Here is a 26,696-nt window from a genome sequence, read left to right as displayed (position 1 = left end):
ACTTGTACATTGCTGTATTATATTTTTATATTATTTTAATTAAACTTTTGTTATAAACAAAAACTTGCTTTTCTGTTTGACATTGTACTGTTGACTAATTTGTCCACATATGAAAGTCAATGACATCTCCAGTCTCAAAATGTATTGATTCAATAAAACAAAAGGAATATAGGAACATAAGATGGTGTGCTTTCAAATTTGTCAATCAGTCCATATGTGCAATTCTTTCAACTTTTTGTATTAGAAACATTAATCCAACTTTCGTAACCATCTGTGACAGTTTCATGGTCATTGTTATGACAGCCTTAATTGTATCGTCGGACATATTCTCCCCTGAAATTACATATTTATATTTACTAAAAGAACTACTTACTAAACTGAAAAAGATATCACATTGATAGGGATTAATCACAGTTCTCTGCCATTCCCTGACATTTTGAAGCCACTGGGCACTCATAGCATTGCAGCAGTTAATCCTAATAAATATATGTATATTAATTAGTTGCATCTCAGTGACTACTAACATAATTTGTAAACTCATTATGTTAAACTGTACTGGACACAGAAAAATGATTAGTAGGCCTTAATTATTATTATGTATTTTGTAAGTACTGAGTGCCTTTTCTTCAACAATGCATATGTCACCTGTCACATTTGAAAACACTGGGTTTAATAAAAAAGCCATGTCAGCACCAAGCAGATCCACCACACTCCAGTGTGGCCTCTTCCTGCTTTCCACTCTTTATCAATGCCACCACCTTATCAAACTATTTCTGATCAATCTATTTAGGCCAGATAAAAACACAATATATTTTCAGCATTTAATATGATACATTTTTAAATAGTCATACAGTGTTCTACTATACCTGTGATCCCTTGTCGACTAGAATGGGTTTTTCAGGACTTTGGCATTGGCCTTTTTTTTTTTTTTTTAGACTTGAAGAAACTGTTGATAGAAGGACTCTTTGACATACGCCCTAAGTTCAGCCAGACAAAACAGTCCCTGGTTAAAGAACAGACCACGGTGGGGCTTCTCCACTGGTTAATCTACTATAAACAAGCGTAAGGGATTTCTTTTAGCTACTATTAAGAACAATACCGACTAGTGGACCCAGTGAATTTGTCTGCGTCCATGTGATGTGCAATGGCGCCGCCTGCTGTTTGCCTACAGACTGACACCACATTCAGAGGAAGGAAGAAAACACAGAAAGCATTTTTTATTTTTTTTCATTTTGTATGATATTTTAGTTTTATTAGTCCAATCAGCTATTAAAACACAGGATGCAAGAAGTTAAGGCTAAAAGGCACAGAACCTCCATGAAGGTATGCATACAATTCACTGTCTCTTTATGAACTGTTTCTTTATTTGCAAAAGTCAAGGGCATTATTTATGTTGAAACCTTCACTGCAGAAACTTCAAATATCCTCCTCCTCCACAGTCTGTCCAGCTTTAAGTTTTGAGATTATCTTCAAAATAGATTGCACAAGAAAGATAAATGGGAAAGAAGAAAAACAAAACAAACAAAAACAAAAAACAAAAACAGATCAGATATGTAATATTTAGTGGTATTGAAATATCCCATTTGCTTGAATAGGTTGCCAGGAAGCACACCTCTTTCAAGTGAGCTATCTCTTTGCTATCCACAAATCTCTGAGCATTGTTGGTGATGGCTTTCACCCTTGTTGCATAGCTAAAATGTAAAAGACACATTAATTAGGGTTTGTTTCACATTGAAATAAAAATCTTGTTTAGAGGTTCTTTACATGAGTGAAGTAAGTGTCTCATCAAGGTTGTATTCTGATGGTGATATATTTACAATCATCAATGTTTTGGCATTACCCCCAAGCGAATCCTGCATGATCTGTCAAAACAATTAATACCTATAAATACTTTATTTTCTAAACACATGGTATAAATGAGAAGAACATAGAGATAGATGTTGTGCCTTTACCTGTGTAAGTTTGCTATTCCTGTAGGGGACATGGGGAAGTTCAGAGGACAAGGCAGAGATCACATCCCCCAAGGCACTTAGAGATTTGTTTATAGAGTTAGCTTCCTACAAAAAGGTAATTTTGTTGACTAAGCAAAAGCATAAAATATATTGACAGTACATAAAGAGCAGACCTTAAGCTTGTGGTCCTTTGCACCTGTCTTAGCAGCCCTCTCACTTCCAGCCAGATCTACAAGGCTCAGTTTTCCAGTGCTGATACTCCCATTGGTCAAGTTCTTGCTCTCAACTTTGATGCCAACTATAAGGTGGGACCGAGAGCTCTCTACATTCATCTCTGACAGAGAAAAACATACAAAAACTTAAAAACTAGTGAATTAATTTGAAACTGGATCAGATTATATTCACAAAATAAATTTGGGACCTCAGATTGAGTTAGACATTTTAGCTACAGAGAGTAAATATAACATTATTAAAGGATATTTATAAATTTTGTTTTTAATTACAGTATATTGGGATACATTTTAAACTAAATATATGAGTTAACTGTAATTTGGGTCCAACTGTATTAAACGATCAATAGCTTTGTTTAAAATGAAACCATTATATCTCTTACTGGTTTCTGCAATGTGTCTGTTGGCACAGGCCTGCTGAAACAGAGCACAGAGCTGCTGGGCACTGGACGCCTCCTTGGTCTCTGCTCCCTGGGCGAACACCACTCCTTTCCTGTTCCTCTTGATCTCTACACGTTTGCTCTGAGCCTCTCCACTCGCACTCACAAAGAGGTCCTGCAACCGGTCATTGTACAGCTCCAGCATGTAGGCAGACACCTGAGAGAACACAAACGCTGTATAGTAAGACATGGTTTATTTTGAGCCTTTGTTTAAATTTTACCTTGAAGTTGAATTTGGTGTTGTTTTCTTGTATTATATCAAAAATAGCATTGAAAGATCTTGGCATAATTCCTGGGTTCTTCCTTTCCTTGTCACCAACCATAGTGTAGGTCTTTCCAGAGCCTGTTTGGCCGTATGCAAAAATACAGACGTTGTAGCCATCAATGGCAGACTGGATTAACCTGGAGAAATATTTTTAATCGAAGTCAGTGTTTGTCGATATAATGTTTTTAGTTTTTTTTTGGTACAGACAGTATATAAATAAAAATATGAATCCCAATGAACACAACCTTTAACTAAACCTAATGAACATGCAGTCAAGGGGAAAATTACTATTAAACATTAAAATAAGGCAAACATTGTGCCAATATGTAATTATAAAGTGTAAAGTATAAGGTCTCACCGGCCTGCGTCTTGAAACAGGTCCTCTTGAGTGGCTTCAGCACTAAACACCTGGTCAAACTGAAACTCCCTGGGCCCCCTGGGGGTCTCCACATTTACTGAATAATCATCTATTTTCTCCACAACAGCAGCACTGCCCTGAGCGGCCTCTGTCTGATTCACAGGGCGGATACGGCAAAACACTCGGATTTTACCTGAGTAAAAATGAGTAAAAAAAGTAGGCTATAGATAAATGGACAAATATTAGGCAAAACAAAGTAATACCTACCTTTCAGGTCTTCCACTGTATTGTAATACTTCTTTCTCAATGTTCTTTCAGATGTGTAGTTTTCAATTAGCTTCTTTTTTTCTTCTTTCATTAGTTTCATCTGGGCACAAATGCACATACAATTAATTATATAATTGTTATCTTGACATAAAATAAATGATTAAATAAATAAGAAAATATACCTCATCCTGGAGAGTAATAAACTTCTCAGCAAAACCTTTGACTCCCTCTAAGGTTTGAACTGTCCCTTGTCCCAAAATGTCCTCCAGTTCAGATATGGCATCACACTCTAGTGTGCATGCAAAGAATTTTAGCATAACAAAAACAGTATTTTACTCCCTTGCATCTTTGATTATACACTGAGGACTGGGGTGGTGCACTAATTACAACATGGGGAGTTTAGATTTTTCCAGGTTGCATTCAGTTGGTTAGAGGATGGGCTAATTCAAGGAATCAACCTATAATCCATTCAACTCTGTCACTATTCAAACTTGTATTTGAAGATACCATCTTTATTTACCACTGATAGCAGGAACTTGTCCTGTTTTTATACAGAACAATGCCAGCTGAGTAACTTCTAACTCTTTTACAGTTTCTTGTAGTAAAATAAGCCGTGACTCATATTCTTCTGATCTAAAAGAGGAGACATTTAAAAATCAGCTGCAATTTACAGCATTTGGGTGTATAGTGAAATCACAAATATCTATAGTCTCACCGGTCCTTGTCTCCTCCCTCTGTGTCTAGTTGGCCAAGTTTTTCCTGGGTCTCTTTCAAAAAAACTTGATTCTCTTCAATCATTTTGACTAGAAGAGCTTTACTTTCCTCTGTGGCTCTACAAATAGCTTTAGCCTGGAGAAGATAAAATAAAATAAACCACACTATGTCAGCTTGTATGCCATATTGAAGCACATTCAGTTAAACAGCACCTTTTGGATGACGCTAGATAGTAGGACAGTGCATGCTGGTAAAGGCACAGATGGAATTGGACTCTGAGACTCCAGCAGCTCTGTTATTTCCCTCTCCCTTTTGTACAAACTGTCCCTTAACTCCTCGAGGCGGAGTTTGGCGCCCTCTAACTGAGGATTTGACTCATTGCAGGCCTGTGAAACGTAAGCAAAAAAAATAAAAAATGATAATAATAAAAATAATAATAAAAACATTGATTGTACACTTCAAACAAGAAATGAACAGAAACAACTGGCTTTGGTCTCATCTTCTTTGGTTTTTTGATCCTGGGACTGGACAAGCATCTCTTGAACTTTTCCCACTTCTTGTCGAGCCATTTGCAATTCCTGCAGTGCTTCAGACAATATAAAGCAGGTATATTAGTGCAATAATAAGTTAAAAGTAAGTAAAAAGTAAATATGTAACTCAACAACAGCTCAAGAGTGGTATCATGTTTTATCAAATATTTGCCCTAAATCTAAATGGGCAAAATGGCAAGGAATACCTAAAAGACTCACTTGAAGCCTGGTGGCTGTGCAGCATGTCCAGTCTATTTGAAAACATTTCCAGCATTTTGCTCTGAATGGACAAATTAAACATAAAAAGAGCCCTGAGTTTCTCATTAACCATGCAATGCTCAAATCACACCACAGGGGGAAGTAGTGACCAATAGTGCATATATTCAAGCCCAACCTTTTCCTTCTGCCACTGTAAAGCCTCTTCTTTACTCCTCCTTCTCTCAACTTTTTGTTCCTCTAGCAGTTGAATGTTCTGTGCAGACAACGCCTACAAGACAAAATACATAAAGTACCTCTAAAGTACACCTAAAACATATAAAATAACAACAGACGCTGTCAGAAAACTGTAAGAGGGCTAACCACCACTTGTTTGTCCAAATCAGCATTCTTCATCTCCACTTTTTCTTGATATAGATGAAGCATCTTTTTTAGACTATTCAGTTTGTTCTGGTAATGAGATCTGATACGATGCGTTATGCATTCCTGTTCACGATAGAAATGTGTTAATAATTTCAAAATTTTACTTGAAATCTCTATGCCTGAACAAAAATAAGAACCTGGTTTTCTCTTGCAGTTGATTTGAAGCTACTCTCCAGCTCCTTCACTATGTCCAGATGTGTTCTTTTGAGTCTTTCGATGTCATTAGCTATCTATATATATATATATATATATATATATATATATATATATATATTATATATATATATATATATATATATATATATACACACATACACACACACACATATATATATAAGATGAGCCGCACAGTGGTAACCATGTGAGAGTGAGCAATAACAGCAGTTTACATGATGCTCTCAAACTAAACTACAAAGTCTGTAATACACATATACCTGAGTAATACACATCTCTGCAGACTCATAGGGAATGTAAATCTTCTCAGCATCCAAAGTTTGATCAAACTTTGTCAGTCCTGAGCATAGAAGATTGGAGCTCTCTTAGTTAGTACATAACATAACATAACATAACCAACAATCAGTGAATATATGCACTCTGTACCCTGGTTAAACTCTTGTCTGTGATGCATTCTCCGATTGCTACTGAACCATCGTCTGAAAGCAGCCCACCTCTTCATCCACACTGACTTGTGACGAGCGGGCGCTAAACAGTGGAGGAAATATTCAGTATAACAGATGGTCCAATGATGTCTCACAGTAAAGTTCAAATAACACATAGTTTCATTTTCTCTAACACTTTTCTATATGTGAAAAGTGAAAAAATAAAGAAATTGTTTGTGGATGCTTGCCAAGTGGTGGCCGTATTCATTCACAAATTTTGTATATCATGACATCTCTGTGTCTTGGGCAATGACTTGAGCCAAAAAAGAGGGACATTTTTAGGTTTCATTATCCTGTTTTATGACACAGTCGTTTTTGCTCAAGGTGTGAATTCACATCATCAATGTAAACAAGTGTCAATTATGCATAATGCACACAACGCAAAACCAATAACGGTGCTTTGCATTTTATTATGTTAATTTATAATCATTTTATTATCATGTTTAAATGTTGCTAAAGGTGAACAAAACATGCAAGACAATACAATACAGACAATACAGCAAAGATTATGATATTATATTTATAACAGATTTAATATATTTTTATTCATTTTATAAATACTATTTAACATGCATTTATTATGAATTATTACAGTTGTATTTGCATTATGTATTATATTTTATTATTATGTTTGCTACTCACACAGCATTGTGTTACTTATAATTGCATAGATTAGAGATATGCATAGGAAATTATTTATACATTTCTGCTTCTGAGTTTTGACTTGGCATTTTTCTTTTCTGTGAATACTTGATCAGGACGTTACCTTCCACTCAGCTGGACCTTTCAGTGGAGAAACACAGATAATGACATAACAGAGGGAACAGAGAGTACCCACATAATTATTTGTAGACTGGTCTCACCTTGCCTGTTGTCTCTGTAGCGGTCCACCTGTGTGTTGAGAGGCTTTGGATATGGCCTGTCTTCTCTCCTCTCTGGGACACTTCCTGGTAGCTCCTCTAGCACAGCAGCCGTGGCTGCTCCACAGACGGGCCTGGAAGACACTCCAGGCTCCTCGGAGGTCGGCGAGGTTGTCTCCCAGGCAACTGAGCAAATATAGATAAAGATTTGAACCAGGATGTTGAAGTCACCAAACAGCCTACTTATAAATGGAGATTTTATTATATTAAAGGTGCAATGTGTAACTTTTCTGGTAGAGGACCTGTCAAATGCTTTTTGCCATGGAAACGTTATTGCTTTGTCTGGAATCACAGTATGGTATTAAACCTGTCTATCTTCATGGAGACCAACCCTGACCAAGTTACAGGTCAGATCTGTGGAGAGGAAACCCCGCTCACATTGAGAATGCCTCTTTTTCTAGGTATTTCTGAGTCATAAAAGCACCTGTAGTTAGTTACACAATGCACCTTTAAAGGCAATACAACTTTTAGGATCAGAAATATTAAAACATTACTTCCGACGATACATTTTCCCACAAGACAAGAGAGTCTAAAGAATACACCTACAATTATTAAAATGGTTACAACAAACGTTATATTTTGTGGCCTACAGTATTACGGCTGTGTTGTTTCATGCCAGGTTTTTCCCTGATTCCAAGCAGATGCAGAACGATGTGGTATGCAGCAGAAGCTAAACTTCACTTACCAGTTTCTACCCCATTATTCCTTTTAATTTTTTTCATTTATCACAATAATTGAGAAGTACATAAGTTACACATACGTTGTTTTCCAGTTGGTGCCACTGCATGATTTCTTCCAACTTTCTTTCCCAGGTAAGTCAGAGTATATCCTCTATGAGATCCAGCTGGATTCATATACATCTTGTTTAATGACACTGTTCAGTAACAATCCCACTTCACCCTGAAAAAAGCAAAACAGAGCAGAAGAATTTTATACAAGAATGAAATTAATATTTAAAACTAAAATGAGAATGTCTTGGCATTTCTGGGAGGGAATAAACTCCTGAGCTTTTCCTCTGCCTTTAAACTATTAGCAGGTGTGAAATGGTACAATGCACAGCACATTCTGAAATGAAATTATTCTGACACTTTGAGCTACATTTTAATCCATAGAAATTCATCTAACCAGAACATTCCTGACTGTATTATGACAGGCTGGTGCAGGTTATGTTTATTTAAGTCTTTACCACTTCACCTAGGTTGAACTTTTCTGTATATTTCTGTATAAACAGAAAAATGGTAATGTTTCAATAAAGTGTAGTTTTATAGAGCAGCATTACATTTTTAAATAGTTATTCTAGTGCTCCCCTAATAACCCTCCCATGCCTGGTCACATAATATCTATAAATAAAAAATATAATGTACAAAATATGCTACAGACCAGAAGATAAAATTTCAAAATAACCAACATGCAAAACTCACCTTGTTAAATAGAAACTCCTGCTATGTCTGAATCAGACTGTGATGTGAGGGCTCCACTCTGATCGTCCCCGGGAACCGAACTCTCAACCATCTTTAATTATTAAACCAAAGAGATGAGGTTTCAATGGGTCCTAGCTTCAGCCCCATAAGAGAATGTATGTAAAAAGATGCTCTAAACACTACTCGAGTTTCCTGTGTGTAAGATACAGATTGTAACTGGACCCTGGTTTCACATGTGTTGTAATGTAGATATTCAGAGTAAGCTATGTTTTTGTTTGAGTTCATGGTGACCACTGATCACAGTTAAGCTACTGCTGACATTTAAGAGGCCAACTTGGAGCACGGGGAATTTAATCTGCACCTTAATCTTACATTAAGGTGAAAAAACAAAACAAAACAATAAACCAGACTGAGTAATATGATCAAGATATAAGCCTACGTGTCTTCACTTTTACCAAATGTGTGTCTATATTAGATTCAAATTATGAAGGCTATTGACACAATCTGCTGTGAGAAAAAGAAAATGTATTATAAGACAAAAATCAAGGGTAAATGCTATGTGTGTTTAACACTGAAATTTAATACATTATAATAATTAGTTTCTTACTGACCTCTTGTACCTGGTGTTTATCTCTTTGATTCTATCTTGCAGTCCATCCAATTGCTCCATCCTCCTGCCTTTGTTCATAAGTAATCCGAAGAGAAAAAAAAGACACGGTGTGATTTAGGCCTAGACCTAACTTCTCTAACTTGCAATTTACTTGTTTTATTACTCAAAACATTGGGCATAAACCTAAATAAATCATAATTTCTTATAGCCAATGATGTCACTAGGTAATAAGAAAATTAATATTTTAATGCATGATGACGTGAAGTACAGTGTTGCAGCAGTCATACAAATGTGTCATTATGCTGTCTAGTAATCTTAGTGAAAGCATTACACCTTGTTGAGGCACGCTGACAGGTGAGGTCAGGATATGGAGGTTACTAAGACAACATGCCACACCTCATTGCATCATCACTGAAGAACCAGAGGGATCGCGAGCACTGTAATGAAGGCTAATCATTAAACAAACAAACAAAAAACTAATTCAGTCAAACAGGGCATAGATCTATTTGACCAAATTGAGCTTTTATGAGATAAGAATAGTTAAGATAAGATTGTTAGTGGCACTGATAGGAATGTGAAGAATTTTACACTGCTCAATCATGTGACAGTGTGGCTACTGTCTAAACAAACCATGCTATGATTGTAGAGGAGGAACACTACATAGAAACATTAAGCAAAAACTATAAATTAGTCTATAGGCTACTACATGCGAAGAACACTACGCAATTAAAAAAATACAAAAATAAATGAATAAATAAAAATTTGTGACTACCGATTGAAATGACTATTGTCTATGTCATAGGTAATGCATGACCTGTTGAATGATAGGAATCAAAACGGTCTTATGAAACTCGTTTCCATTCGCCGTGAAACTTCCTCGTTTTTAGACACAATGGTTAGTCCACAGCTGCTGCGCAGTCTATGTGCAGCGGTGAGGAGGGGATTTGGGCTGATCTGGACTCGCCCTTAACTAGGTGGAGTTTATCCTGAATATATATATACGGTCTTTGCCAATGCTACGACCCTGGAAACTTAGCACATCTTTCTTCTCGTAAAGTCGACCGGTAAGAAACTTTATTTTATTATAATCCAGCCCAGTAGTCCTAAATCTGATACCGCTATTGAGTTTGAATAGACCACTGATTTTCATGTGGTCGTTAAAATCTCCTTTCCCTCAAGGTACTGCTGTAACCAGTGAGGGTGTGGCTTTCGAAAAGCGGTGGTCTTTATAGTGCTTTTTTGAGAGCTGAACAGATCATTAAGTTTTTCTTCAGTTTGAGAGAAACAAGAACTGGAAAGCAATGACTAGCCTGATTATAGTCTTTTGAAAGTTTCTTGGGGCGTGGCCACAGCGTTCCCACATGCTTTTCGTTAGACTCTATATATTTTGATTCATAGTCAATACAAAACCGACATTTTCAATGCCATGCAAATACAAATAGCTACATAATGAAAATGAATTACAATTAGAAATATATTAAAGTCTGGAAGACCTAGACCTAGACTAAACCTGTTGAACTTGTTCACTCCATAGACTCTTTATAAGATATAATTGATTTTTTTTCTTGGTTTAGGAAGACTGCAACAGAAACACCATGTCTATCATTGAAGCCCTCATGAGTCAGGCCGTTTATATGGGCATGCCAGATGAGTCAGTGAGTATACTGCTCCCGTTGCTAGGGCCAACAACTCTTGTTTTTTCTTCCCCCCCTTCCCTTTTCCTGTGGTATGTTAGAGTGGAAAAAATGAACAGGCAAGTTAAATAATGAGAGCAAAGCATGCATTAGCTGAAGTGTAAAAATACTATATGAAGCTTGAACAAGTATATTTTCTGCAAATTTACAGTCAAGTTTGATGAGTTTCGTTTAAAGCTGAACATTTCATATCAAGTCTAGGTCTGAGTTTGTGAGTCATAGGAAGGAATTTGTGCCCCTCCCTTTACAAACTCCTCTGCTTCTTCTTCTGTCTCTTCATTTGCTTTAAGTGAACTGTAAGTGAGGTTGCACTGAATGTATGTGCCTATGTTGAGACAATCCCATGACAGTGGTACAAATGCATACTTAATCAGTTTATTTGGGGAATTTAAGCGGATGCAGTGCCACATCACACTCGTTACCCATCATAATATTTACACAACATACGTAATCGCTGTTATTATACTGCAGGTGCTGAAAAATGAGGGAACAGTTACTGAAGCCCCAAACTTCAGTGCAAGTGGAGATGCAGGCGTCCTGGAGAAAGCCATCAAGACAAAAGGTGGTGTTGGATTTTAAGCATGTTTGAGCATGTCAGTGTATCTTTTTATATAGACTTAACAGTTTCAGTGTTGGTGTCTGGCGCCATCTGCTGGGCAAATGCAAAAAGTAGCAACTTATTTCTATGGCTGTATATTGGACAATTTGTGAAGAAAAACTGTCAACGTTACAGGAGTGGATGAAAACACCATCATTGAAATCCTGGTCAAACGAAGCAATGCGCAAAGGCAGCAAATCAAAGCAGCTTACCAGCAGGCCAGTGGCAAGGTAAATAGATGCTATGTTAGTACATATGAACTGGAGTGGTATGAATGTAGTAATAAATCAGGATCAGGAATAAAAAAAAAAAGATTTATTCTATTAACCTGTCCACGGCATCACTTTCTGAGGGAAGTTGAAAATTCAAATTAAACAATTTGAATAATTTTATTTTTTCAACACAAAATATATTAAGTAATATTCGACGCATTACATACAAAAACAAATGACAATAGAAATATTAGAATAATGTAAAAAATCTAGGATATTGTATTATTAGTACTGTATTATTTGTGTTTTTATTATATATTTCTATGGATTGTCTCTCAATTGTGCATGTTTTAATAATGATTGCTTTCCCTAGAGTCTTGAATCAGCCCTAAAGAGTGCCTTGAAAGGAGACCTGGAGGAAGTTGTGTTGGCTCTCCTAAAAACACCAGCCCAGTATGACGCTCAGGAACTTAAACAGGCCATGAAGGTGCACACAAGACACAATGATCGTATCAAATACACTAAAGACCCAATAGAGAGGGGTGCTTTGGCCTTTATCTGCTATTTTCAGATCTACTATGAACTCATTTCTTCCTTTAATGGGTGTAATGTTTGTCTCATGTCTTTCTACATGCATTTCTGCTATTAGGGTCTTGGTACAGATGAAGACACCCTCACAGAGATTTTGACTTCACGCACCAACAGGGAGATTCTGGAAATTAAAGCTGCCTACAAGACAGGTACAACTTACCAAAGAATTCCTTCTTCCCCTTTTCCATTATTTTCTTTTACTAAATACTTCATTTATGAATTCCGTTGACAAGAATACAAAAAAGATCTTGAGGATGACATCAAGTCTGATACAAGTGGTGACTACAGGAAAGCCCTGTTGGAACTCTGTAAGGTACATAGATAATAACCACATCAATACAAAATTTTAACTTGAATATATATATATATATATATATATATATATATATAGTATATATACATAAAATATATGTGTGTGTGTGTGTGTATTGATTCAAATTCTCAGGCTAGCAGGACTGAGGGAGTTGTTGAAGCGCTGATTGACAGTGACGCCAGGGCTCTGTATGAAGCTGGAGAAGCAAGAAAAGGCACCGACTGCTCTGCTTTTATTGAAATCCTCATCACCAGAAGTGCCCCACATCTCCGCAGAGGTTAGAAAAATGGCAAACATCCACAGTTTTTCTTTTATTGATAGTAGTGGCTAATGCATTTCATTTTCCGTAGTGTTTGAGAGGTATTCCAAGTACAGCAAAGTGGATGTGGCCAAAGCGATCGACCTGGAGATGAAAGGAGATATTGAAGCCTGTCTCACAGCTGTTGTGAAGTGCGCTGGATGTAGGCCAGCTTTCTTTGCAGAGAAGCTCTATTTGGCCATGAAGGTACATGATAATGTGTGTGTACACATGTTCAACTATTATCTAGAGCAATACAAATTTTCTAAATTGATATAACTTTTTACAGGGTAAAGGAACACGAAAAAACATCCTCACTCGTATTATGGTGAGTCGCTCTGAAATTGACATGAAGAAAATAAAAGAGGAATACAAAAAGAACTATGGCAAAACACTGTACCAAGATATCCTGGTAAGTCTCTGATCATTGCCCCTGCACAAAGAGTGTCAAATATTACATAATAACACTTTTTACATAATCAAAATTAAATAAAAAATATTTTATTCTGTACAACTTTTAATTTTTCAGGATGACACTAAAGGTGACTATGAGAAGATCCTTCTTGCGCTCTGTGGAGAAAACTAAAGTGTAATGAGCTGAATTAGGAAAAATATATTCCAGCAACATTTTCTGACACAGTGCTTTCTTCTGGAGAAATTGCCATCATGAACTCCCAGGCTCAGCATGTTGTATGTTAGCAGTCTGAAAACTTTCACAGCAGCGGCAGTTTCAACAAACTTCACCTCAGCCCAGTTACAACTTGTGCTTTCAGTATATACTTGTTGCTTCCAAAGAAACCAAACCTGCAATGAACAATACATGTGCCAATTATATAAAAAAATAAATATGTTAAATAAAAAATGTAAAAGATAAACTTTTGTTTATTGTTTCTCGACTTTTGGCATTGCATATGGGCCTATTGACTATCAATAAAGGTTTAAATAGTCGTTACTGACTAATGAATAATTATTGTACATCCTTTATGACCGTAAAGAGAATACGTCTCAAAGGTGACTAGATCCACATGGGGGCAATAATGCGCCCTGCATAAATATTATAGTCATAGAAGAAGATTGCAAAATGGCGCACTCCACAGTGTTTGTTTATGTCCAGCACTCGACGATGCTACGCTATTGTTTTTATGTTGCGTTAAGCACATATTTCATTGAAATAAAGTAATACGCTAATTTATTTGCTGATAAATTTTTCCAGAAGATATCTGTTAAAAGGTTTATGTATGTTAAACTGAAGGCTACAGTGCGTTTATATTGTAAGACGTTCCGTTAGCATGGTATGATGCTAATATTAACCCCTTCCTTTCCCTTCAAATACGTATAGTGTAATTTCAGTAGTCTTTTCGTTTTCTAAAACATCGATCGGTTTGTTCTGGTTATTCACCTCTGCTGAGAGACATCTATACTTATTAATGTGGCTCAGTTGCAGGTAACAACCTCAACTATCTTTATTCATAATACAAATGAAAGTGTCTTTATTACAGACTGATTTATGATACTGCATCATTTGATGTAAAATATGTAATTTGAAAGGAGGCCTGTTAGAGAGATCGATTGGATTACTATTTATAGGTCCACCAGTGAAATTTACAAACATCCATATTTTTGCGTTTTATCCAGATGAGACGAACAATGCATGAGAAGTTAATTATATAACTTGCGCACAGGTAGAGTTAGGGTTAGGGCAGACAGTGAAGTCAGACCTGTGTTATGATAGTAAACCCACTGACAACCCTCTTAATGTAAAACACAACCTGGGCTGTGTAATAATGTCTTTATAATTATTTTAATGTCCACACAGACTTCATTTGACATTGTACACATGTCTGTCCTCTCAAACACTACATTAAGAGTTATTATACTTCACTTAAATAGCTTGCTTACTTAGAGGGATTTGTGTTTACATGTGTCCTACGGCAGATGTGCTATATTTTCTGTCTCTTTGTACTTAGAATAATCCAACATTCACTATTATGTAACAACGCTGCTGAATACAGATATTTATAATCTGAACATGCTGGAGTTATGACATCAGCTGGCTACCGACCATGACAAGCATTTGGGGGAGCATGAAAATCACTCGGTCATGGTAGGTCCTTACATGGAACAAGCTTTTTGAATCTATTAAGAAAGATACATCACCATCTGCTTTTCTGTCCATGTTGCAGAGTACAATGGGTTGTCAGAAGACTTGTAAGGTAGAAAAGCTACTGAAACAGACACAAAGAGATCTAGTATGGAGCCAAAGACAGAGGATAACTACACCAAAGAGGACCAGCCATAAGGTGAGTGATTTCTGTTGTTCATCAAAGCTGCGGCGTGCATGCATAATATGGGAGTCAGTCATGTTCATGCACTGGGAGGATCAGCACTGTTGATGCCTACAGCCATAATCTGACCTTGTCCTGCACTGGCTGACAAAGACCTCTCTTTACCACATCCACTATATGTAAAACCCATTATTACTACATGACTCTAGTTTTATTTGGCCAGTGTTGGGAATGTGCATAGTCAAAATTTAGTACATTTGCAGCATTTTAACATTTAATTTTATTATAGTTTTTGCATCATACCTGATAGTTCTTTTTCATGTGCACACAGTATTACCAGAAGTGTTGATCACACCTCCTACAGTTGTGTGAAGGCAGACCTGAGACCCTGTGACACTCTTTGACAGCTGTCTGAGTGTGTTGGGGTTTTTTTTCCGATAGGCAGGTTGCCTATCATTGTTATATACATACAAATATAATGGTGCAGCTAATGCAGTTTGCACGTTTAGATTACTCATCATGGTTTGATATTTGTGAAAATCAATACCTTTGCCTGCAAATTGAAGACGTTATTCCTGGTTTTGCAGTACAATGTTGCAGTGTTGAGATATTTTGACCCTGGATATCTGCTGCCACTGTTAGATGGGCTAACCACCTTTGCTTTATGTTTACTGGGTGTATGGGAGCAGTTGACATGAGTACTAGTTTATGTTAGGTTGTGAGAGTTAAACCTCTGTGCTACGTAAAATCAGTTGGGATTGTGGCTGGGGGCCCCCCGATGGAGGGGGAGGGACAGATTTAAACAGAGGTAAGGAAGTGCTGTGGTTGCTAGGCATTTGAGCTAAGGCTTATCTGTTTGGGGCTGTGTCTTTCTCACAGTTGAGTGCAACAGCAATCTACAGAGGGCAGCCTTGCTCCTCCACATTCTCCTGTAGTGAAAAAAAGCTCAGGATGCCCCAAATAATCCTCTTTAATACCCTTCTGCACTTGATATTCTGCTCCCTGATTGGATGGCTGCTGTTTGTGATAGCTGATTGGTCTTGCTGAGTGTTCAGCGAGTGAGGTTTTCAAGCCAAGCCTCCTGGGAGCCTCTGTGGCATAATGACCCATGACGAGGCAAGGCAGAGTCCCTGTATCATCTTACAAAACGGCTGGAAAGATATGCATGAAACCAGGGAGGACACTCCAAAGAAAAATGCCTTAGATCCTCACACGACCTTGCCTTTTAGATGATGGACGCTCAGTTGCAAAGATTATTTGTACAAAGAGTAGTTACTAAAGACAAGAGTGTTTGTGTTTGATTTCTGAGTTTGGTCTGATTATAGAAAAGCTTCCTGGATGGGGAATGCCGCTCCAAGCAGCTGCGCACTGCACTGCCTCTGCACCCCTGCGTGCCTTAGTGTGTATGAGCAGGCAAGTGTGAGAGCGGCGGAGAGGAGGAAGGGGGCGTGTTGATGTGTGTGCTCCACTGCACAGCCCCAGTAGTGTGAGCCCAGTGATGCTTGCTCGCTGTCTCTCTCTCTCCTCCTCCTTGCACTGCCTGGCTGTGCTTCTTTCTGCCAAGCATTGATGAACCATTTTATGCTACGGAGCTGCCATATACATTGCCTGGGTCTCGCGGCTGGATCGCTTGCTGTCCCATCATTACTATTACGATCTGCTACCATTGCTCTTCTCTTTTAACATCTGATGCTAAGGTACTGTACCGTCTACCGTCTGATGTCAAACTGTATCTGTTTTTACAGCACACAGCGCTTGTTCTGCTGGCTCTGCTGCAGGATTGCTGTGGTGCCTCTGTTGCCAGGATAAGAATTATGGGAACATGTCAGTGTCCCAGCGGCTAGTCATTGAAATTCATGCTTGCGTTAGAGCTGATTATTCTTATGTGTACCTGGTTTGTCCTGTTTTAACACATGGACTAAGAAGAGATAGGGGACACACCACTTCATTTGTATGCAAAAGGATTTGCCATCCAATTTAAGTCTTTCAGGTTTCTCTCTTCTTCATTTGTTTTGAACAACACAGCTAGGCTTGGCTTGTCTGTGTATGAGTAGCACAACATGGTCTTTATGCCTAACTCTGTTTGGCTATGGTTGTTATAATAATTACCATCCAAGGAGTTTTTAGTGGAATCGATGTGTAGAGGGCTTGGTAGTGTCAACTTAAGATAGGAAAAACAGTGTTACTGGTGTGCACATGAATGCTAATGGTATCAGGGCTGTCATGCATTGTCATATGTATTATTCATTTAGGCGACTTCATTCCAGATGAATGTTAACTGATATGGGCGGTGATTTGTTGGATCTCAAAACATGCCCTTGACTGTCAGTGTGATTTTGAGTATGATCTAACTCACTGATAAATAAATATGTAAAAATACTGGGTGTTTCATGTGCTGTTTTATTGGTAAAGTATGCACTCTGAAGCCACAGAGCCTATAGATGGCAGTCATGAGAGGGGCTGGATTGTGGGAATCTATAGGGCCAATGGGAAGCCAGCAGCCTCTGTGATTTTGTCTGTCAGAAGGGGTTTATGTATGAGCGCAGGTATGTGTATTTGCAGCATCCCAAGGTCACTCATTTGAAGAGCTTCTATAATTAGGCCTGTCAGTCTCCCTCACACCAGGTACAAGAAGACGCTCTGACAAAACCTCCATTCATACACTGGCTCTTCTGCCCACCTTGACAAGCAGGCATAGCCATTCATCAATTTACTGGCTCACCCTGATCTCTTGGCAAGTGACTTTTATCTTCACTATGCACTAGAGACATAGAGAGAAACAGTCATATTTGTCAAATAGTCATAAAGGTACGGCTATATGAATGGTTGATAACATGGCGGTAAAATAGTATCATGTGTATGTACTGTCTATGCATATGGCTATGGTGTTAAAGGGGTGTGGCAAGATTTACCACCAGTTACTACAAAAATACATTTTGCTTGTATTTATATGTGGTGCTACTTTCTGTTCCAATACTGTTTCAATAGGCAAACACCCTCAGCAGTATAGCAGTGCCGTTTATCAAAGCAAATGAACAGCCCAGCATTGCACTTTGGTGCACATTGAAATGCCAATTTTTACTTGTACATTTGTACATTTTTATTTTCATATTATGGTCTAGTATATACAGTAAACTGCATTTTATTTTAGAATATAATAATCCAATTCCATATGAGTGTTTCCATATATTGTTTAAGAGAAACAATGGGTGTGTGGCCTTGAAGGGCATGAATCAGTGAGACTGCTTGTCATTTATGTTCATGTAATACCAAGGTGCAGACTACAGTGGCTCCGTGTGAGAGAAGCATGGCTCAGCATGGTCCTGAGTGTCTGTAGTAACAGCAGATGATGCTGCTATTGGCGCCTGGATGTGGCCTGGATAAGGCACGTGACCTCAGCCGTGTAGAGCATTAGTGATCTGAACAGCAGGGTCCACGACGTTACATAACACCATCTTCACTGGGAAATCTCTGTCAAAATGGATACAGGAATCTCAGTGACTGTAGCTGTGAGTGCATTATCATTATCAGAGAAAACATTACTCGGATTTGTGGGTGGATGGGCCAGTATATGACAAAGCTGGTTTGTCCCTTCACTAGCCTGAAGTATTTTTACATGAAAGCAGATTTCATTAGATAAACAAAGTACATGATGTAGTCTGACTTTTTGCACAGCATTGTTTACCTTTTCATGTATTAATATTTAGTCAGCCATTATTTAAATTATAACAAAGTAACACAGCAAATAAATGACATGTGTTGACCCCACCGTTACTGACATCCTTCAGTAAAGTCACCTAGAGCACCACAATGCTAAGGTAGTGTAAGGCTAGATTTGGTTGTAGTCATGTGACTGCTGTGCCCAGCACAGTTTGAGTTCTGAAGAGCAGGAGGTCAGAGGAGTGGATCCCCTAATCACCACAGGGATTTGACTGCGTTCATAATCGATTGTTTCCGGACTTGATTAGTAATGTCCCTTCTGTTAGACAGACTGCACTGATTTTGACAGCAGTACTGAGCATTCACGTATGAATATTATTTTTATGTTTTGTCAGACTGATGCTCCAGATAGCAAAACTCAATTCTAACTGCATAAATAGTTACTGGTATGTTGAATATGTATGGATACTTTCCGCCCTGACCTCCATAGTCATATTACTAGCTGTTCATCTTTATTGAATATAAAATCATCTTTCTTTTTGTTTAGTTTGGCCAACAGGTTTGACCCTGGACATGGCGCACTTTGTTCAATAGCTAGAAAAATTATTGCACTGACAAATAAATATTGATTTCCTCAATACATAGTACATCCCATTGTAAACAACAACTGTTTTGGGTGCTGAGTGACCTCTCTCAAGTCATACCTTTTTACATGTTGTTAAAGATGGATATTTATATCTGTTTGCGAGAGGCAGGTGATTATGTTGATTTTTGCCTAAATCCACAGGCTGCGGCTGCGATTATTTGTGTGGATTTGCTTTGTAATAAAAAGCTTATCTGCACAGGTTCAGTTCATGTCTCTCTGGTGCTGGTTCCTTTTGTCCATCTAATCTTCCCACTGACACTGTACTCACATGGCTCCATGACTTTAATTATAATACATGATAGTACTATGTATATTTTAATTGTAGAAATTAATTATAACTTAAATAATTGTACCATTTTATTGAATGGCTATTGCAAATTTTACTTTACTTTACTTTACTGTACTTAAAATTTCTCCATACTCAAACTTTCTTCTCATCAATCTCTTTGTTATTTTCTGTTACATTGTTTTCTAAGCAACATAGGCCAGTTTAGACAATAACATGCCAACTTACAGGTTATGGTTAAATATGGAACAATCAATAATTCACAGTATTGACAGGCATTGCTGCAGACACACTTTTCCAGTCAAAGCCTACATTCTTTTTATAATTAATGGCATGCTAATGTGGTCAGGAGTTAATGTGTTGTGTTGTGTGGGAATGTAATTGATTCTAATGTCCTGATCAAGTGAATTTCAGAGCAAATTAGAAAAAAAAATCTGGCTTCTGGCTGTTGCAGCACAAACCCTTTTGTAGTCATTCATCTTTGTTAACTCTTTAATGGAGCAAACTAAATTGTTCTATAGGTCTCAGTGGAGATGGTAAGCATCATATCTTTCCATGCTTCTATGATACAGTGAACAGGGGCACAGGGTAATTGCACAAAACCACTATAATAAGGTAGCTCAAATTAGCCTGCCCTCACTAAAATGAATTTAAGGGATCATCATGTCACACAGACTACTAAGGCGGACTACTAAGAGTTGTTATATATCGCTTCTCACCCAGTTGTATATTAATGTATGGTTAAAGCAACACTGTCTCATGTTTAATTTTCACACAAATGCCTGGTGGACGTAATTTTAAGTTTTCACATTCAGCCTCAGTGGACTGCTACAACAAACTAAACCATAACAAAGAGTAGAATTACGTTACAGGCAAGATTGTGCATACACAGAGGTTCATGCTTCAATTGCCTGCTTCATGCCACTGTGACCTGAGTTGAATCTTAAAAAAGTGTTGGCAAAATAAAAAAAAAAGTGTCTAAATGTAAAAGGTCACATTTTATATAAGGCTTTTCTACCTTCAAGTCACCCAAAGTGCTTAAAACCCCCCAAAAATAAACACTTAAGTTAAGTGTCTTGCCCAAGGACACAGCAACAGCTGTGGGATTTGGAATTTCAACTGTCAGCCTTTGAATCAGAGGATGAACAATGCTAAAGCCAGGGCTGATGCATTATGTCTTATTCTGCACTCTTCTTATATACAGTTAATTTCATGGTGATGATTTATGTTTTTAATGCCTTTCTTATTCTGTAAAGCACTTTGAATAACTTTGTGTACAAATTATGCTATACAAAGAAATTTGCCCTGCCTTATAAATTGTGAGATGAGAAAAGAGAGTGAAAAAGTATTGGCAGCAAAGTTTGAGAGACTCTACTGTCCCACCTTTACTGTACTTAGATGTAGTAAAGGTGAGTTGGGCCTTGCTTTGGTGGCATAGATTGTAGAATTGTGAGAGTTCGTGTCCAGATGTGTGTTTGCATTCAGGAGGTTATGGCACTGCCTCTTACCATGAGAAACAAACACTAATTGCCCAGTGGCCTGGGGTTGGAGATGTGCAGCTGGGGACAAGCAGCTAAAAATAACCCAGCTTGTTCCCATGAGTGTTGGGCACAGAACCACAGTGTTAGTATTCAGCATTGAGACATGGCATAGACAAAAAAGGTCAGCTCCTTGCCATGGTCACAATGTCAGGGAGGAGTACAGAGGCTGAATTAACTCCCGGTCTGCCCTGATGGGGACCTGCCCAACCAAGCCTTGCCCTCTAAACACTTGCTTGGAAATGTCACATGGAAACAGCCAGGCCTGTGTCATGACATCCTACGTTCTGTTTGTAGCTCAGCAGTGTCCAAGCCTCAAGCCTTTAGCGCCACACTGAGAGGGCCCTCCATGCTCGAGTCGAGTTACAGCTCCCTCTCTATGACACAAAAGACGCATCTGGTTCCACCTGACTGGAGTTATGAATAATTTAAGTCAGGGAATTATTATTTCCAGCTAGCTCCACTAGCTTGGCAATAACAAGCAGTTTAGGTGGTATCAAGGTTGCTTGCTAAATGTTTGAACATGGAATATGGATGTTATTTTAGTGCCTTAAATATATGTGAATTTGTGAAAACTTGGCTTAAAGGGTGATGATGTCTCTTAATTTTTAGGTGTAGTTACAAAGTTTTGTAAGTGAAACCATTGTATCTTTGATAATGAATAATAGGTTTTGCTTTGATTTTATTAAAGACAAAAGCAGCAGGTTGCAGAAAGCTAATTAAGTCAGTTGCTGAAACTATTGTTCTGACATTCAGAGTTGTAAGAATGTTTTTTGTTTTTTTTTTTCAGGTGAGAAATGAGGTTCTACCCTTGCAATTACCACACAGACGACATTTGGAAAGCTCCCATCTTCTAGAGGACTGCAGACATAACAGAGACAGTTGGAGCCATCAAAACCGAAAGCAGAAGTTACTGGTGAGTATTCTGCGTGGAAAAAGGGATAAATGTTGTTGGTGTTGGACTGAGCACAGACTATTAACCACATTTGAAGATTGCTGTAGAGGCTTTGCTTTGAGCACTTGTTTGTCTTTCATGTTTTGCTCCAAGCTTTAGACAGTTGAGCGTAAATTATTTTTTCCTCCAGTTGCTTACCCAGTGTCAAAATGAGCTGCACTTGCAGAGGTCTGTACGGAAAATGCCACTGGGATAAATTGAGGTCAATATTGAAGTTCATATTATTTTTTAAACTCACTGGCTTGTGGAAAATATGGCTGGGATCTTCCTTGGCCTACCTGGCAGCTGTAACTTCAAACAACCTTTCATTATAAAACTACCCCTCCTCTGACTTCAATAAAATGATCTTTTTTCCTTTTTTCTATACATTTTCTACTTCATAAATGTTATATCATTGAGATGAAAGATTTTACACTTCCTGTAAGAAGAGTATTTTCTGCATTTGTCTCTTCATCCACCCATTTTAGTCTTGGACTATTGACTGACAAGGGGAATTACTTGGACACTGTTTCTATCTTTCATCTTGAACCAAGATCTTATTAGGATTATTGGCTCAAACTCAATGGAATTGTTTGAAATCCTAGAGCTTTTGACAAAAATATAACTCCCAGAACACATGGCAGATGAACCTGATGGAGTCCACATAACAACAAATATGTATAATGTCTTTTATAATGTATTAAAGAATATTACCCATATAGAGCTGCAGCATTTATTTTGTTTATCAATGTGTCTGATGATTATTTTCTTTGATGAATCACTTAGGTATTTGTAGAGGCCTGTGAATGTGAGATTTTTCAAAAATTTATAACTGATGACACTAAAAAAGATTTTGATATAATTTATGCTTTTCTGAGTCAAAAAAACTCACCACATGGCAATTTTTAGAGTCAGCATTTTGTTGATGATTATTTCAATAATTTATTAGTTGTGACTAATCAATTAAATATGAGCCTACTGGCATATTTCATACATACATATATACATACATATACACATAGTGTTATTGTGGATTGTGGAGTATCCAAGAAATGATCACAGTTCAGTATAGGCTTTTGCTTACGATGCAAAATCACACAAGAGAAATTCTACATTAAAAATACATTACTACAGATTTTATTTAGCTAATACATTTTCATATTCTGTTTATACTTTTTATTGTAGCCTTTCACTTAGAGATAGACAGTAAAAAGGTTTCCCAGAGCGTAGTGCTTTGTCTGGACTGGGATCTCACAGTGGATGCTGCTTGTAATTCCCCCGGCTTCCCCTGACGTCTGTGGTTCAATATGAATGAGCTGCATTGATTAAGCCTGTGAGCAGTGCAGTGTCTGTGTATGTTGAGGGGTGGCTTGCTTTGTCTCACATGTTTAGCACTTAGCAGACAGTTGTTTTCACAGGAGACGACTTCTATGGGTCTGTTGCTACCTGCTGTTTCCAATGTAAAAAGTTGGGTCTGTGTTTAGAACTTAAACATATATTGTGTAACTTTCCTGGTGAAGGGTTCGTCACCTGATTGTTTTGATGGATATGTCATTGTTCTGCCTGGAATGTTCCCCAGTATGACATTAAACAGCTCTACTTTACATTCATTTTATTACAGGTGGTTTTCTATCTCAAAAAAACCCCAAGAGAAACTGATATTCTGACTGTGAGTGGGGGTGCCTCTCCACAAATCTGACCTATAATTTCATCTGGTTTGATCTCCATGACAAAAGAAGGTTTAATGCCATACTGTGAAATATTCCAGAGAAAGCAATAACATCTCATGGAGAAAAATATTTCAAAGACCCTCCACCAAAAGTTGCTCAATTTAAGTGGTGATGGGAAATTATATTGACAGTTGGAATAACATAAGATACTGACAAAGCTGAGGTCTGTCTGGATGTTGTTAATCCTTTGCTCAAATAAAGTTCATATTGAAATAGTCTTGGAATGAAAAATAATTTTGCATACTGTCTAAATAAGGTGGTATGTGTAAAGATGTTATAAGATGCAATTCTCAAGCTCCTGTGAGCATGACCTTCTTGTGCTGAAGTGTGCCAGCTGTAATCTATAGGGGTGTGATGTTAGAGCTACACTGTGATTGCTCGCTAATGAGGGTGGTGTGAGCTTTATTTTTAAACCCACGCCTCCTTGTGACAGGGCTACTTGATAATTACCTTGTCATCATTTGTTATAAGCAACATTTGCTTCTTCATGCAGTACAATGAATATGTGCTTGGCTGAACCCTTAAGTTGTCCATGTGAGTTCATCCATTGTTTTAATAATGATGATAGTTATTTCTTTTAAGTTGATGCTATAGCAAATCATCTGAATCCATTTAGTTTCTTATCTCTCCCCCCTCAAATGTCATGTGCCTTTTAACATTTCACAATTAAAATCCACTTTTTCTCCTCCTCTGTGACCATTCTGAGTCTCCACTTATTACTTCAAACATGATCATTTAGTTTGATGTACCCTTCCATGAAAATGTAACTACACTCAATGTTTGCTCTACCTTATAAAAGCTATTTGGAAAGACTTTTTTCATAACTGGATACCAGTGTGGTAGTCTTATTCTCACGTATCTCATTGCAAGTCGGCAACCTGTATAAGCATATCAGTCTTTTGTAATGAGATCACAACAATAGGTTTGTTTATTTGCTATGCAGAAATCAAAGTGGTTCTACAAAAAAACCAGGGATAAAGTTACAAGATGTCTTATTTTTCCATCCTATGTGATAGCAGAGTGGGTTGTCCTCCTCCTCCCTCTTTGTCAGCTGCAGGGGTGAACTTCTGAGGTAAATTGGCAGACTTACCAGTCCGTCAGAAAATGAAACCCCTGCATCCATCAAAGCCTTAGCCTCGTCAGAGCAAGTGTTTGAGCAATTTTTCCGCACCCTTTTTTTGTTTCGAGTCGTGCGTTGCCTGCAAAGATTAAAGTGGAGAAGATGTACTTGTTTACCGCCCTATGCAGTAAAATGATATGTGACGTTTTGGCAAGTCACTTCTTTTCATGCGTCAGCAGCAGACTATTTTATGTCTATATATTCATTGTTTTTCTGTGTGTGCTGGGCCAGCCTTCAGAATATTTATAAGCTAAGATTGTGACCCATTGGCCATCTGTCTCTGGGGGTGTCTCACTGTCACAGCTGTGATGGCAAAGCAACAAGACTTATTAGTGATGTGAATGTTTCCATCTGAATTTAACTTCTGCCTCATGACTGTGTGACTAATGAAAGCCCTACAGCCTTGCCTACAGTCTCCTGATGGTTGAGTGACTCACCAACCCAGTTTCTACGTCATAAATATGCAAAAGAATACATAGATTGGCATCATCACCGTTTAATCACTATAGTTGTGTAGTTCTGCTGATACTTAGCTGTTTCAAGTACATCTTCCACCTATTCAGGACAACTCTTGTTTTTCTGTTTTTGGGGGATGTTATACATTTGTTTGTTTTACTTTAAATACATTTTGCTATTGCCCATGTAATTAATCTTAACTTTAATCTTAGTCATCCAGAGAGTCTGGAATGATTAATTTCTGCACACATCTGTTTGTTTGCTCATATATTGACGTGGGAGGGCCCTATGCTGGGGGCCATTCCATGTTTACATCAGTTGTAATAAAATTAAAGCTACACTACCGGCTTCCACTGATCCTTTAATTCAATTACCCCTCTACTTATTAATGCTCAGATGCTGCTGCTGACCCGGGACTGCACCGTACATGGGTAAGGCCTTAAGTGTAGCCCTAGCTGTGATACATTAAGTCCCTGTTCTTCTTTGGCATTACACACTGATCCCACAATCAACATTATGACCTCTGTATGGTGAAGAGAATAACACAGGTTATCTATTTGCCCTAGCACGTTTTAATGTGTGATTATTACACTGTTAGTAAGTGAACATTTTCTTCTTTATGAAACAGAAAAAGACAACAGACAAAAATCTGAGCAGGTCATAAGGAGTTAACAGGAATAAAACAGTGCCGGTGATGCTTGTGGAGGAGGAAAGCCCGGTCTATGTGGACCGATCAAACACATGAGCTGCTCTGCTCAAATAGCTGAGTGAAGTTAATCATAGCTGTGATGTAAAGGTCAGCTGTGCACAATATTGCAATTTGTTGCTACATATTAGACAGGCGGTCATTACCCATAACAACACCAAAATAGGGAAGTCTTGATACTGCTGTGTGTTAGAACAGGCTTTAAATTTTTTTGTATTGTTTAAATGTGTAAAAATCTTCTTTCCAATCTGCTGCAGCATACACAGACATGTTTGTGTTACTGTTGTCTTCCTGACTGAGATATGGCCATCAAGTGTAAACTGTTAGATTGTGTTGTTATTGGAACCAGTCCATGTGCTTCTCAGCCCTAACAGGTTTGCACAGAGCTGGTGGGATACACAGACACAGGCTGTGTGATGCCAGCGTGAACATAGATGACAATCACACGCGCCAAATATGCAAACACCAAAACACTGCTTATAGTCGACCTCACCAGCTCAATTTAATTAAAATGGTGAGATAACGTCTAATTGTTTTACCCAGGAGGACAAAGAATCTCTGTGATTGTGACAGTATCAAAGGGCACCCGCCTCCATAGCCTGATTTTCATCTACATGTGGACTC

General features: G+C 37.9%; 3 protein-coding genes across 4 annotated transcripts in view; 2 read left to right on the top strand and 1 right to left on the bottom strand.

Moving 5' to 3' along the window:
• Positions 1–1,262: 1,262 nt before the first annotated feature.
• Positions 1,263–6,023, bottom strand: LOC129411254 (uncharacterized). The gene is made up of 17 exons (XM_055161510.1): positions 5,996–6,023; positions 5,830–5,909; positions 5,151–5,243; positions 4,963–5,036; positions 4,439–4,682; positions 4,228–4,361; positions 4,033–4,145; positions 3,695–3,801; positions 3,513–3,612; positions 3,246–3,438; positions 2,844–3,024; positions 2,566–2,779; positions 2,126–2,286; positions 1,953–2,057; positions 1,765–1,862; positions 1,613–1,691; positions 1,263–1,467 (listed from the first exon to the last, which is right to left on the bottom strand). The coding sequence occupies exons 1-17, from the start codon at positions 6,021–6,023 to the stop codon at positions 1,417–1,419; spliced, it is 2,055 nt and encodes a 684-aa protein (XP_055017485.1). The 3' UTR covers positions 1,263–1,416.
• Positions 6,024–9,914: 3,891 nt separating this feature from the next.
• Positions 9,915–13,586, top strand: anxa1a (annexin A1a). Of its 2 annotated transcripts, none has more exons than XM_020935427.2 (11): positions 9,915–10,069; positions 10,580–10,660; positions 11,171–11,261; positions 11,433–11,527; positions 11,883–11,996; positions 12,159–12,249; positions 12,334–12,413; positions 12,546–12,690; positions 12,764–12,918; positions 13,001–13,123; positions 13,241–13,586. In XM_020935427.2, the coding sequence occupies exons 2-11, from the start codon at positions 10,601–10,603 to the stop codon at positions 13,295–13,297; spliced, it is 1,011 nt and encodes a 336-aa protein (XP_020791086.2). In that variant the 5' UTR covers positions 9,915–10,069; positions 10,580–10,600; the 3' UTR covers positions 13,298–13,586. The 2 variants fall into 2 exon arrangements, with proteins under 2 accessions (XP_020791086.2, XP_020791087.2); XM_020935428.2 differs by having other exon boundaries at positions 9,930–10,069; positions 10,584–10,660.
• A 207-nt stretch (positions 13,587–13,793) lies between these two features.
• Positions 13,794–26,696, top strand: part of rimbp2b (RIMS binding protein 2b) — a 55,183-nt gene continuing 42,280 nt past the window's right edge. Inside the window, 4 exon segments of the mRNA XM_055161662.1 lie at positions 13,794–14,155; positions 14,679–14,815; positions 14,895–15,011; positions 21,917–22,042. Coding sequence (XP_055017637.1) covers positions 14,813–14,815; positions 14,895–15,011; positions 21,917–22,042 — 246 coding nt within the window. The 5' untranslated portion in view covers positions 13,794–14,155; positions 14,679–14,812.

The sequence above is a fragment of the Boleophthalmus pectinirostris genome, unplaced genomic scaffold, assembly GCF_026225935.1.
Source record: "Boleophthalmus pectinirostris isolate CB_2022bp ecotype Guang Dong unplaced genomic scaffold, ASM2622593v1 HiC_scaffold_4, whole genome shotgun sequence".
In the NCBI taxonomy this organism is placed as follows: Eukaryota; Metazoa; Chordata; class Actinopteri; order Gobiiformes; family Gobiidae; genus Boleophthalmus; species Boleophthalmus pectinirostris.
This window is presented reverse-complemented; position numbering and strand designations above follow the sequence as displayed.

Excerpts from the sequence above, each read along its gene's own strand:
- anxa1a (XM_020935427.2), top strand. The coding sequence starts at position 10,601 with ATGTCTATCATTGAAGCCCTCATGAGTCAGGCCGTTTATATGGGCATG. Across the intron at positions 12,414-12,545 it reads CCCTGTTGGAACTCTGTAAG|GCTAGCAGGACTGAGGGAGT; the intron begins GTACATAGATAA and ends TCAAATTCTCAG. Across the intron at positions 12,691-12,763 it reads TGCCCCACATCTCCGCAGAG|TGTTTGAGAGGTATTCCAAG; the intron begins GTTAGAAAAATG and ends CATTTTCCGTAG.
- LOC129411254 (XM_055161510.1), bottom strand. The coding sequence starts at position 6,023 with ATGCATCACAGACAAGAGTTTAACCAGG. Across the intron at positions 3,613-3,694 it reads TTATTACTCTCCAGGATGAG|ATGAAACTAATGAAAGAAGA; the intron begins GTATATTTTCTT and ends ATTTGTGCCCAG. Across the intron at positions 2,780-2,843 it reads ACACCAAATTCAACTTCAAG|GTGTCTGCCTACATGCTGGA; the intron begins GTAAAATTTAAA and ends GTGTTCTCTCAG.